The sequence below is a fragment of the Musca autumnalis genome, unplaced genomic scaffold (genome assembly GCF_047663935.1).
Source record: "Musca autumnalis isolate F117 unplaced genomic scaffold, ASM4766393v1 scaffold_1, whole genome shotgun sequence".
In the NCBI taxonomy this organism is placed as follows: domain Eukaryota; kingdom Metazoa; phylum Arthropoda; class Insecta; order Diptera; family Muscidae; genus Musca; species Musca autumnalis.
In genome coordinates, this window is record NW_027411644.1 from 284,185,317 (window position 1) to 284,198,408 (window position 13,092).

The 13,092-nt window shown below is 38.2% G+C and overlaps 1 protein-coding gene across 1 annotated transcript; it reads left to right on the top strand.

Moving 5' to 3' along the window:
* Positions 1–230: 230 nt before the first annotated feature.
* On the top strand, positions 231–5,208 carry LOC141389657 (fat-body protein 1-like). The gene is made up of 4 exons (XM_073961495.1): positions 231–396; positions 477–628; positions 1,128–2,030; positions 2,991–5,208. The coding sequence occupies exons 1-4, from the start codon at positions 291–293 to the stop codon at positions 5,016–5,018; spliced, it is 3,189 nt and encodes a 1,062-aa protein (XP_073817596.1). The 5' UTR covers positions 231–290; the 3' UTR covers positions 5,019–5,208.
* Positions 5,209–13,092: the final 7,884 nt, after the last annotated feature.

Here is a 13,092-nt window from a genome sequence, read left to right on the forward strand (position 1 = left end):
CTTAACGACTGGGAATGGGGGAAATGCAATCGAAATTCTTGCTGCTTATCACTGTCGTAAATACTGTAGTAATGCAGATCAATCGAAAACAGTAATAAAAAATGTCCCACGATTGTCAAAAACAAAATATGGTTGTTAACCTGATGATGATAACAATTTTCGAAGATGATATTCTATGGACTAGTCAGTAGCCGCATGGTATAAATAGGGAATTTCGACAGTTGAGAAATGTAGTCACTTCAAGTGTTTACAACGTTTGAGTGGTGGGCTCCCTATAGTAAAGCGAGAAGATGAGAAATATTTTAGTAATTTTGTGTATAGTCGGCTTTGCCGCCGCTGGTGTGATTGTCGATCGTCCAAGGCTAAATTTAAATGTAGTTCAAGGATCACAAAATGGTAAGAGAATACTTTTTGTTTTATATTTTTCATGAATTTTCTAATTATTCTTTTCCCATTCTTTGCAATATGTCATGTAGGCATTGGCCGCCTGTATACCATGTCCAGAGATGAATTACTTCGTCAGAAATTCATTCTAGACATACTCCGACAGGTTGAGTTGCCATTGGAAGATCGCCTCCTGTTGGAGATTAATATCGATGGTGTTACCGATGAAAATATGTATATGGGGGTAAGTGGGATTGACGAAATGGCACAGTGGTCTTCCATAAAAAACCCATTTATAAATGGAAGATCCCTTAGGGGCCAAATACATGCGGTCCGTTGAGTGTCCCGTTACAACAACCACATGAAGACTTCGAGAACAAACTTGGCATCACTTACACATTTTTCATGTGGTCGTTGTTGTTTCTCTCACATTCTCTCTCTTATGTATTTGGACCCTTAAGCTGGAAACATATCCTTAAAGGCCGCGACTCAACGGACCGTATTTACCGCGGCCTTCAGAGGTATTTTATATATTGAAGATCCTCATGCACCAACCGAAATCGGTCCGTTGAGCGTCTGTATACAACAACCCCATGAAAACTTCAAGAAAAAACTTGGCATCACTTTATGATATTTTCATGTGGTTGTTGTGCAGGGCGTTGAAGGCCTCGACAAATCGGTCCGTTGAGTGTCAGCATTTGCTATGAAATATGCCAATCCTTACAATACTTCCTTCCTTACAGCCCCTTGACGATGATATGCTAATGGTGTTGGATTTGATACGTAACAATCGCATCCTAGACCGCAACGTAATGTGTTCCTATACCAATGAAGTGCATATACGCCAACTTCTAGGACTCTATCGTCTATTTGTTCGTTGTCGTGATTTCCAAAGGCTGCAAAAGTTGGCGGTTTATGCTCGTCGCTATGTTAATCCCGTGCTCTTTGTAAATGCCCTAACATTGGCTCTGCAAGATCGTGCCGATACTGAGATGTTAATTGTTCCAGCTCTTTATGAAATTTTACCCAGATATTACCTCGACGATTCTGTGATACGCACTGTGGAGAATTTGGAAAGAGATACTAACCAAATTGGAACTATTGCTAAAAATGATGTGTCCGTGCGTCCTAGCCTATTCGATCTTACTCAATTGCGTCGCAATGCCAAACTGAATTTCAATCCATTTTTCGGTGGTAATGGAGTTGGTATCTTTGATAAGTCCCAACTGTGGATGCCATGGCGTGATCTGCATCAACAATTGGCTATGCAAAAGGCAGCCACCATTGGTGGCAATCGTTTGATTATGTTCGATCAAAACAAAGAGAACATGTCACTGCGTATTATTCCCATGGGTAATAGCCAAGGTCACTTATCGGAAGATATTGGTTTGAGATCGTTCCTTAATATTTTACTGGATGAACTGGTTGTGGAACAGTCGCGTGCAATGAAGAATTTGGATCGTGATGTGATTACGAATGAAAAACAAGACTTGGGGCGGCGATCAATATTCCTGAATCGTGAAAGAAATATACTGGATCGAGTGGAACCAGTAAGACGCTATGAAGATGAGGATGTGATGTTTAAAAATCGTGATAGGGTGGAACCTCTAAGACGGGATGATATTATAATGAACCGAGGAGATATGGTAAGTTGGATATATAAACAACTCTATCCTGACAAAGTGGATATTGTGTCCACACAATGTGAATAATGTATCTGCACCATCCATGTAGAATGTAGATAACATATCCACACCATCCTTACAATGTGGATAATGTATATACACCATCCAAATAGTGTGGATAATGTATCTATTTTATCCAAACTATGTGTGTACACCATCCTAACAGTGTGGATAATGTATCTACTTTATCCAAATAATGTGGATTATGTGCATACACCATCCAAACTGGCTGTATAACGTATCTGCACCATCCTCACAATGTGGATAATGCATCTGCACCATCCAAACTGTCTAGATAATGTTTCTGTGCCATCTATGCGATGTAGATAATGCATATACGCCATCTTAACAATGCGGATAATGTATCTACACCTTCCAAAGAATGTAGATAACGTATCCACATTATCCTTACAATGTCGATAATGTATCTACACCATCCAAACAATGTAGATAATGTATCTATGCCATTCAAACAATGCAAATTAGGATGATTATGTATATATGTATACCATCCAAACAGGCTAGATAATCTATCTGCACCATCCTTACAATGTGGATAATGTATCCACGCCATCCTAACAATGTGGATAATGTACACCTTCCAAAGAATTTAGATAACGTATCCACACTATCCTTACAATGTGGATAATTTATCTACACCATCCTAACAATGTGGATAATGTATCTACACCATCAAAACAGTGTGGATAATGTATCTACTTTATCCATACAATGTGGATTATGTATCTACACCATTCACACAGGATAGATAAGGTATCTGCACCATGTGGATTATCTACGTCATGCAAACAATGTGGATAATGCATCTACATTATCCAAATATCTTAGATAATTTATCTATTTTATTACCTATCCAATATATGTCTCTTAAAACGTCTCTATATATATTTCTTTCTACAGAATTTGCCACTCAGACGTGATATGGATGTCCGTGAGATTCGTCGTGACAATGATATACGAATGAATCAAGATATACCAATTAGACGCCTAGACAACGATGATGATGAACTGATGCGAATGAATCGGGAACATGTTGGCAGCACAAAACTTGGTCTGCTTTATGGTAAAAGGGGTATTTTGAATCGCGATACGAATACAAAGTACGATGTTAACCGAGTGCAAATGGATAGAAATCTTGAAATAGAAAGAGATTTTCAAGCAAATAGATTTATGGGAGTGAAGAGAAATTTTGGTATGGATAGAAATATCGATGTGCAAAATCGTGAAAGGGACGAAGATCTTCTATTGAAGAGAAATCTTGATATGGATAGAAACGTGGAAATGAATCGAAATCTCCGAGTGGATAGAGAAGACAATGTGATGTATCGTAGAAACTACGACAATGACTTACCCACTACATCCGTGGATGATGACCGTTTGCTACATGTCAGCGGCAGAAGATTAAATTTACTCAACAGTAAAACTCGTAATGTCCCCCTGAATGAGATATTGCAAGGCGAACGGACTGATGAAGTACGACGTATTCCACGTAGTATTGATCGAACGACCGGTGATGATAGACGACAACGCATGGGTCAATTAATTTTGCATCACTTGCAACAGTTAGTGGCACGTCTAAATGTTGAACATATCTCACAACAACAAAATGTTGGCCGGGTCAGTCTGTTGAAAAATACCAACAATGTGGATGTAAGGGAAAATCTTGGCCATTCAGTGGTGGACAATGTAAGGGACCAAATGTTGACGAGGCAACGACGAGGTAGTAACAACATTGTGGACAACTTGAATTTCGATGTGAACAAAATCCAAGGAGGGCGTTTTGACAACTTTGATTTAACTATGTTGGAAGATTTCCATTTGGATGAACGCACAAAAGTCGTAGTAATTGAAAAAATGCAAGAAATTTCCAAACGTCTTGAGACAACCCTTGAACAGACCATAACCCATCTTAGTGAACGTCAGCTGCACTACAACAAACTGGGACTAGATGATGAAATCATTATTCGAGAAATCGATCGTTTGATTTTAAATGAAATCTTACAGGAAATTGTTAATCTCTCGGAATATGTAGAGGGTGGTCAAATATCCAAAATTCTTGAGACTCCCATTACCCAACTGCTGCTACGTTACACAATCAATACCATTGAGCGACAAATTCAGCAACTAAGAAGACCACGAAATTTGGATGAAATTGCCTTTGATGGAGTGACCATTAACAATGTAAAAGTGGATGATTTCCGTACCTATGTGGAAGAAGTTGATGTGGATCTAACAAATCTGCTCAATAAAAGGGATGGTGGTTTGGAAAAATCACAAAGAACTGTTATTGGTCGTGTGCCTCGCCTTAACCACAAATCGTTTGTCATTAATCTTGATCTCACCTCACAACGTAATCAGCGTGTTGTTGTACGCACTCTAATGGTACCCAAATTTGATGCCTTGGGCCGTGTGATGACTCCCGAAGAACAACGTCGAAATGCTCTACTTCTAGATATTGTTGATGTGGATTTGACAATTGGTCGTAATGTCATTAAACGTAAATCCCGTGACATAACCTGGACGGGACGTGATGTCACTACCTACTCGGAATTATATGAACGTGTTATGCGCGCTATGCAAGGTAATGTTGATTTAACGATGAATCCTTTGTTTGGCCAAACCACACTTTTGCCTCATCGTCTTCTGATACCACGTGGTCGTGTTGAGGGTCTTGCCATGCAGTTACTGGTTATCATCTCACCTTTCGATGACAACATTCAAGCAACGAGAATAATTTCCGACGAACGTCGTCGTGATGTAAATACCCGTTTTGGTTTTAATTCTCTTCTTTTAGATGACCTTCCCTTGATTTATCCCATGGATCGTGACCTTATTGATTTCCAGAAATTGTTAAACCTACCCAATGTTAGTATAAAGGACGTACTCATTTATCACGAGGATAAAGTGAAACAACGTCTTCCACAATAAGATGCTGCTCGGAACTACGGTGAATGTTTTAACTTCGACTTAAATGCTGGCAATTATCGGACCGGATCATTGTAACGAACTGTTTCCTGAACTGAATTCCTATATATATGTATAATTTTATTAGTATATACTGTTATTGTATTTTTGTATAAATAAATAAATTTTAAATGCAATTTTTTAAAAAGAAAAATGTGTGGCGTTAAATTTTTGTGAGCAGGACTTGGTTAGCCCAATTTTTACGAATTTAAGACTACGTTTATATCAGAGTTTTTTGTCATGATAAACAACTCTACCACGATTTATTTGACGTAAAATGTATGAAAACAAAACAAACATACGTCAAGTTCCATCGGACAACTCCTTCGGAAATCTCCGTCACAAAAGTTCAAAAATTGTACTTAAGTGCAGTTTAAGAACAGTTCGAAGATAATTTTGAAGCTTTATTTGTTGTTGTAATTGTTGTAGCAGTTTCTATATGGTTGCATATGTCTGAACTTCAAGTTCAGGAAGGACTACATGTGGTCCATTTTGAGAGTGCGGACCTGTGCCACATGCTGGGCAGATATTTTGTACGGTGTCATCGATCCTTGTCCTATAGGAATTCAGACGGCTGCACCATCCAAAAATATTCTGGTTTGTCGCGACAACTGACGCTCTTCAACTGCGATAGAAGACGGATGTTCTCCAAAGATCGCATTCACAGTTGCTTATGTCATCTACGACTGTATCCGTGTGAAAGCTATTTAAACCTGATTGATGGGCTTGTTGATCTAGGGAGTTCTCTTTTGTAACGTTGGAGCTCTCTTTCCAGATCAAGAAGATACCTCCTGGCATACCTTAGGGTGGCTCTCACGGTAGCACCCGAGGAAGTACTTGAAGAATGTTTGTCTCCTCATTTATATGGTCCACTGAAAACATGAGGAGGCACCCTGTTGACAGAATTGAATATTTTTCAATCCCATTGCACTTCTATTTGCGGCCCATATTGGCGCCGCATAGCTTACGACAGACCGACCCATCGCCTTGTATGTGGTTAACAAGATTTCTTTAACTACACCCCAATTACGGCGGGCTAGGGACTTGAGGACCTTGATTTACATCTCAGCTTGTCACTGTGAATATGCTGTCGAATGTGGCTTGTGGTCGAAATTCTGCTACCATCAACCATGACATTTAACTTAGTTCTCACCTCTGCAGTCCATATGATGAACAGAGTGGCCGTAGATTTAGTGGATCATATTTGCATATTCCTGGTGTAGTGAGATCATTTAAAAAGAAGTTTAGCCCTTCACAAATGACATCATTGAAGGTACTTACAATCATCCGCATACGCTACGATCTCAATACCATATGAAGGAGGCCGGAATAGATGAGAGGAAGATGTCAAACAGTTCCGGAGATATCACCCAAATATGAAGAACTTCCTGTTTCAATCTACGGGACTTCTGCTTCTCGTCATGACATGTAATTGATTATCCAACGTTTCAAACTCGACCGGAGGGTAGTCTGCTTAACGTCCTCCCAAAGAGCGAGGAGTGCTTGACAGTATCAAATACTTTTGATAAGTCAAGCGCCACCATCACTGTTCTATCACACGGCTTCCTCTGGTTAGGTCCTCGACTAATATGTGTGAGATGTTGTTGTTGTAGCAGCATAAAAACGACGTAGAAATATAGGCTGGATGCTGGCTGCTGTTGGCCGAAACACTATGATTTCGGGTCAATCCGGTACGTAAGAACCCGCTGCCGTGGGATTGTGTGGATATAGCTTGCAGTGCTGTTGTCGTGCTGTGCAGGCTACGGAACCCATGCTGATGCTGGGGAGGAGTAACGTCTCAAGAGGCGAAGAAACCGAAATCGCTCGGTACGATTTATGTTTGCTGGCATCCTTGCTCGTCTTCAGTAGCAGGACCACCCTTCCCATTTACGAGACTTCGGGAAGTTTGAGAACTTTAGTGAGATACTCGACTCACGGCACATCCATCAGTTTCAGGGTCCAACGCTTTGGATGAATTATCTTGATAACATTCGCAATATCATGCATTGAAAATTGTGGTGGTTCATCCTCGGCAAGAAGAGATCGGTAGTACTCTTCTCGCCCTATCACTCGCGGGTGCTCAACAAACTGTCGATTGAAATAACTTGGACACCTCTTCGGACAAACGTGACTGATGGTCTTCTGGAAGAACACATAGTGGACATAGTATAAGAAAACCTGGTGCCCTTCTATAAAAAGACCTTGTGATCTTCTATAAAAACACCTGGTGGTCTTCCATAAGAAGACCTGGTGGTCTTCTATAAGAAGACCTGGTGGTCTTTTTTAAGAAGACCTGGTGGTTTTCTATAGGAAGACGTGATGGTCTTCTATAGGAAGACGTGGTGGTCTTCTATAAGAAGACCTTGTGACGTTCTTTAAAAATACTTTGTGGCCTTCTATAAAAAGATTTTTTGGGGTCTTCTATAAGAAAACCTTGTGGTCATGTATAAGTAGTTGTCTGGTGGTCTTCTATAAGAAGCCCAAGTGATCTTCTATAAGAAGCCCAAGTGGTAATTTATATGGTGGTCATCTGTAAGAAGACCTGGTGGTCTTCTGTAAGAAGACCATGTGGCCTTCTCTAAGAACTTGTGGCCTTCTATAAACAGACCTTGTGGTCTTCTTTAAGAAGACCTTGTGGTCTTCTGTAAGAAGGCGTGGTGGTCTTCTATAAAAAGACCTGGTGGTCTTCCATAAGAAGACCTGGTGGTCTTCTATAAGATGTCCTGGTGGTCTTTTATAAGAAGACCTGTTGGTCTTCTATGAGCATGCCTGGTGGTCTTCTATAGGAAGACCTTGTGGCCTTCTTAAAGAAGAACTTGTGGCCTTCTGTAAAAAGACCTCGTGGTATTCTATAAGAAGACCGTGTGGCCTTCTTTAAGAAGAACTTGTGGTCTTCTATAAAAGACCTGGTGGTCTTCTATAAAAGACTTGGTGGTCTTCTATAAGAAGACCTGATGGTCTTGTATAAGAAGACCTGGTGGTCTTTTATAAGAAGTCCTGGTGGTGTGGTCATCTTTAAAAATACCTGGTGGTCTTTTAGAAGAAGATCTTGCGGTCACCGATAAGAAAACCTTGTGGCCTTCTCTAAGAAGACCTGTAGAAGATTTTGTAGTCTTTTATAAGAAGACTTTGTGGTCATCTATATATAAGATGACATACATATATCATATATTAATGTTAGCAATATTTTTAATATAATATTTAGCGTTTGTTTATTTTTTATTACTTTGTGTTTCAGAAGATGTCAAACATCGACCGACAAGTGAATAGCTTATTTTTTTATGGTCAATTAATAATGTTTACTGAAGCCATTAATCAAACATTGGTTTGATGATTACCTTATCAAAATCTGTTGCGAGTACAAATTACATTTCGATGCTAAAAATTGCGACCAGTGAATAGCCTTTGCGGTAAAGAAAGCTCATTCGCTCTCCCTCTTCACAGCAAATGTTATTTGAAAATTTTCATTTTACCCAGCTAGCACTTGGATGATTACTTTTTCAAAAATCACATTGCGGAGTCTTTTTAGAGTCCTTTTTGTGATCACTTGTATGATCAGAAAGGGACTCGAAAGTGACTCCCTGTAATGATTAAAAAGAGTTCAATTTAAAATACAACAACAAATGTGTAGCAATCATAAATAAATCATTGAGGCGTTTAAAATGTGACTACTTTTTCGTTATTTAATGTCACATTTTGATCATCATGAAGATTGAAAAATGCTTCATCAAAAAAGGGTCATGCAGGTGTTTGAAAAGTGATTATAATTATGTATCTTCTGATCATATTTTGAACAGTTAGGTGATTAAAAACTGATTATTTTGTTTTACTTTTGTTTGATATATACACTTTCTACAAAACTTTGATATAAATGTAACGTATAACATTAAGAGTATAGACAAACACAACACATGTTCAGGTTTTGCCAAGTGAAATGAAGAGGCAGTACACTAATCACCGCGCAACTTTATATACCATCAGAAAATGGTCAAAAATTACTCGAAACTAATGCAGAGGAAGACTCATTTGTGATTTGTGTAGAAGAGTAGAATTACCATGATTAAACTTCATTGTATGAATAATACGGTGACCCAAAAAAAAAAAAAGAAAAACAAATTAAAGTCCTACCTCCTATTTGTTTATTTTATCAAAAAACCTTATATGGCGAAAACCAAAAATCCTTTGCAATTCCATTTGAAAAAAATTAAAAAATTTTTTTGCGAGCACATCTACAATTTTTGGTTTTCTGGTTTCAAATCTGTTCGCGTTCACAAAATTGGACGATGCGCGCAAAAGTTATAGCGGTTTTTATTCTCATATAAAGAAAAAATATTTAAAAATATCTTATTTGTTGTTATGAGAAAATCTATGCATAAATCGTTATGCATAATCGTAGATGTTTAAATAGTTATTAAATTTATTATTATTTTCGCGGAAAATCAACAAATAATACAACAAATTTGACGAAAATCCAAATTATCCTTTCCCAGAGTCCGTACAAATCCTCAAAAAATAAATTAAAAATAAGTAAAAAAGTATCAGTCGGCTTTGCCGACAGAGATATACCCTCAGCCTGTGCAAATTGAAACACTTTTTTCACAAAAAATATAAGGATTTTGGGGGTTTCAAAATTTTGGTCGTATTGCGGAAAAGGTACTTAAAGGAATGGATCGACATAGACCATGGGGGTGCCATAGGGGGTTTTTACACCCTTCGGGCTGTTTTCTCAAGAAGTATGGACTTGCCCCTGAAACAACTTTTACCATCGTAATTGAGGCAGCGAATGCAATTTGCTCCAACAAAAATCAAAGTGATTCAATAGCAGGTCATAAAGTGAACTTATCCAAAATTGAGTGTGGGAAGTACGGGATGGAGAGGACCGATATAATCCATCTTTGAACTTGAACTAAATTTGGACAAAATATTACGAAAGCCAAATTTTGGACCGAATCGGCAGATCCGTTCGAGAGTTATCTTGCGCTCCAACCACTACACACGGTGTCATAGGTTTTTTTGTAACTTTCAGGCTATTTTCTCAGGAAGTATGGACTTGCCCCTAATGAAACATACAGCGTCGTATAGAGGACAGCGAATAGAAGTACTACAACAAAAATCAAAGCGATTCGAGACCAGGTCCTAAACTGAACTTTTTCGAAATTTTGTTTGGGAGGTACCCGAAGGAGTGGACCGATTGAGTCCATATTGGAACCTCATCTAAGTTTGATAGAAATTACACGATGTGTAAAGTATGGACCAAATCGGTTATTCCCTACAAGAGTTATCGTGCGCACAAGTTTTGCGACAATTTTTGAACATTTGTGGGGGAGGTACCTGAAGGAGTGGACCTATATGGCCCATCTTCGAACTTAAATCGAATCTGGACAAAATATTTCGATACCCAAAATTTGAACCGAATCGATTGATCCGTTCGAGAGTTATCGTGCGCACCAGCCAGCCGTCCGTCTGACGGACATTGCTAGATCTACTCAAAATTGTCTGAAACGGATATCGTACAAACATACTTGGGGTCTAAAACCATTATTTCGATGAGGCACATTTTTGGTCGTATCAAAGTGTAAATACCCTCTTTAGCCTAAAGGCTGAGGGTATAAAAATAGTAAAAATTAGTAGATTCTTGCAGTTCTGGAACAGACCCATTCTGTGTATGCCTGTGTGCTGTTTGAATAATATGCCAAACAATTTAAAAACAATCAAATTCAATGATTTTTTTTTAAACAAACATTTTATCATATCCACAACTCGATTATGTGGAGAAACCTTGACACTTCATTAATTTTTCGCGTTTTTTATAAAATGCTTAAAACTTGTTGCTTTTGTGTTTACTAATTTTGACGTTTTAGGAATTCATGAAAAACAATGGTTCTCTTTATACCATGACTATCTGTTTTTTATTTCCCTTTGTCTCTTGAAAATCCTATAAAATATTCGTAAATAAGATGAGAACCGATTTGAAAATTACCAAAAAGGCCGTAAATCATGCAAATTCAAATCAATATTTGCAGCAGTCAATAAATAAATTAAAATTATACACAAATGCCAAGAGATAATTAAAATGAGCGATAAATCATTTTAATATATTTTCGTAAATGATTGAAGCTGTCCATAAAGCGGCCCATACACTATCAAATTGGCTTGTCTAGCCGATGAACTCCTTCTGTACGTGTGCGCTTGATAAGTGTTTAGCAAAGCATTCAATCAGCCTTCAATCTGCAACCGAAATCTTCAAATATTCCTCTAAAAATTAATGAACTTAAACTATTTTTATACCCTCAGCCTTTAGGCTAAAGAGGGTATATACACTTTGATACGATGAAAATGTGCCTCATCGAAATAATGGTTTTAGACCCCAAGTATGTTTGGACGAAATGTGTTTCAGACAATTTGGAGTCGATCTAGCCATGTCCGTCCGTCTGTCTGTCCTGCTGGCTGGATCGCACGATAACTCTCGAACAGATAAACCGATTCGGTTCAAATTTTGGCTTTCTTAATATTTTGCCCAAACTTAGTTTAAGTTCGAAGATGAGCTACATCGGTCCACTCCTTCCGGTACCTCCCGCACAAAAGATCGAAAATGTTCGAAAAGTTTGTGCGCACGATAACTCTTGAAGCAAGTAACCGATTTGGTCCATACTTAGCACATCGTGAAATTTCTACCAGACTTAGACGAGGTTCCAATATGAACTCAATCGGTCCATTCCTTCGGGTATCTCCCACACAAAATTTCGGAAAAGTTCAGTTTAGGACCTGTTCACGAATCGCTTTGATTTTTGTTGTAGTACTTCTATTCACTGTCCTCTATACGACAGTACAAGTTTCATCAGGGGCAAGTCCATTCTTCCTAAGAAAATAACCTGAAAGTTACGAAAAACCCTATGACACCGTGTGTAGTGGTTGGAGCGCAAGATAACTCATGAACTGATCTGCCGATTCGTCGTAAATTTGGCCTTCGTAATATTTTGTCCAAACTTAGTTTAAGTTCGAAGATAAGCCATATCAGTCTACTCTTTCAGGTACCTCCCCCCATAAAGTTCAAAAAAGTTCGGAAAAATTCTGCGCATGATAACTCTTGACGGTAGTGACCGATTTGGTCCATGCTTTGCCCATACCAGTATATCTACCAAATATATATCAGCTTTGAATATGGACTACATTTGTCCACTCCTTCGGGTGCCTCCCAAACAATATTTTGGATGAGTTCACTTTAAGAACTGCTCTGGAATCAATTTGATTTTTGTTGAAGCAACTTTCATTCACTGCCTCAGTTACGACGGTAAACGTTTTTTTTTCAGGGGCAAGTCTATACTTCTTGAGAAAACAACCCTAAAAGTGTAAAAACCCTCTATGGCACCATGTAGTGGCTGGAGAGCACGACAACTCCCGAACCAAATACTGAGTTGATCTACATTTTGCATATCGTAATATTTATTGGAATATTAGATGAAATTCGAAGGTGCTACTTGTAGATCCACTCCTTCCGGTACCTCCGGCATAATATTAGCTAATATTAGCTAAAATAGTACACGCGATATTTGTCGGTTCATACGCTTAAAATTGTCAAAACCCCTTAAATATATACGTGTTTGGAAAAAAAGTGTTTCAATTCACACAGGCTGAGGGTATATCTCTGTCGGCAAAGCTGACTGATCCTTTTTTACTTGTTATTTCTTCACAAAAACAAAGTTCCTTGTTTCAAAATTGCTTTTTGACGATTTTAAAAATAAACCATGTTCATCGGATTGACTGGGGTTCATTTTGAAAATCAAAACTATTTTGATTTTCCTCAATCCATAAAATTCACACACATTCACATGTTTTGAAAAATGTACACATACTACTACAAATATTGACATCAAAATTTGATAGTGTATGGGCCGCTTTACATTCCTACATACGATGAATGTGCAGTCGGTTTTGTTAGATTACCATGATTAAACTTCATTGTATGTATAATAGGTTGACCCCAAAAAAAAAAAGAAAAAAAAATTAAAGACCTACCCCTATTTGTTCATTTGATCCA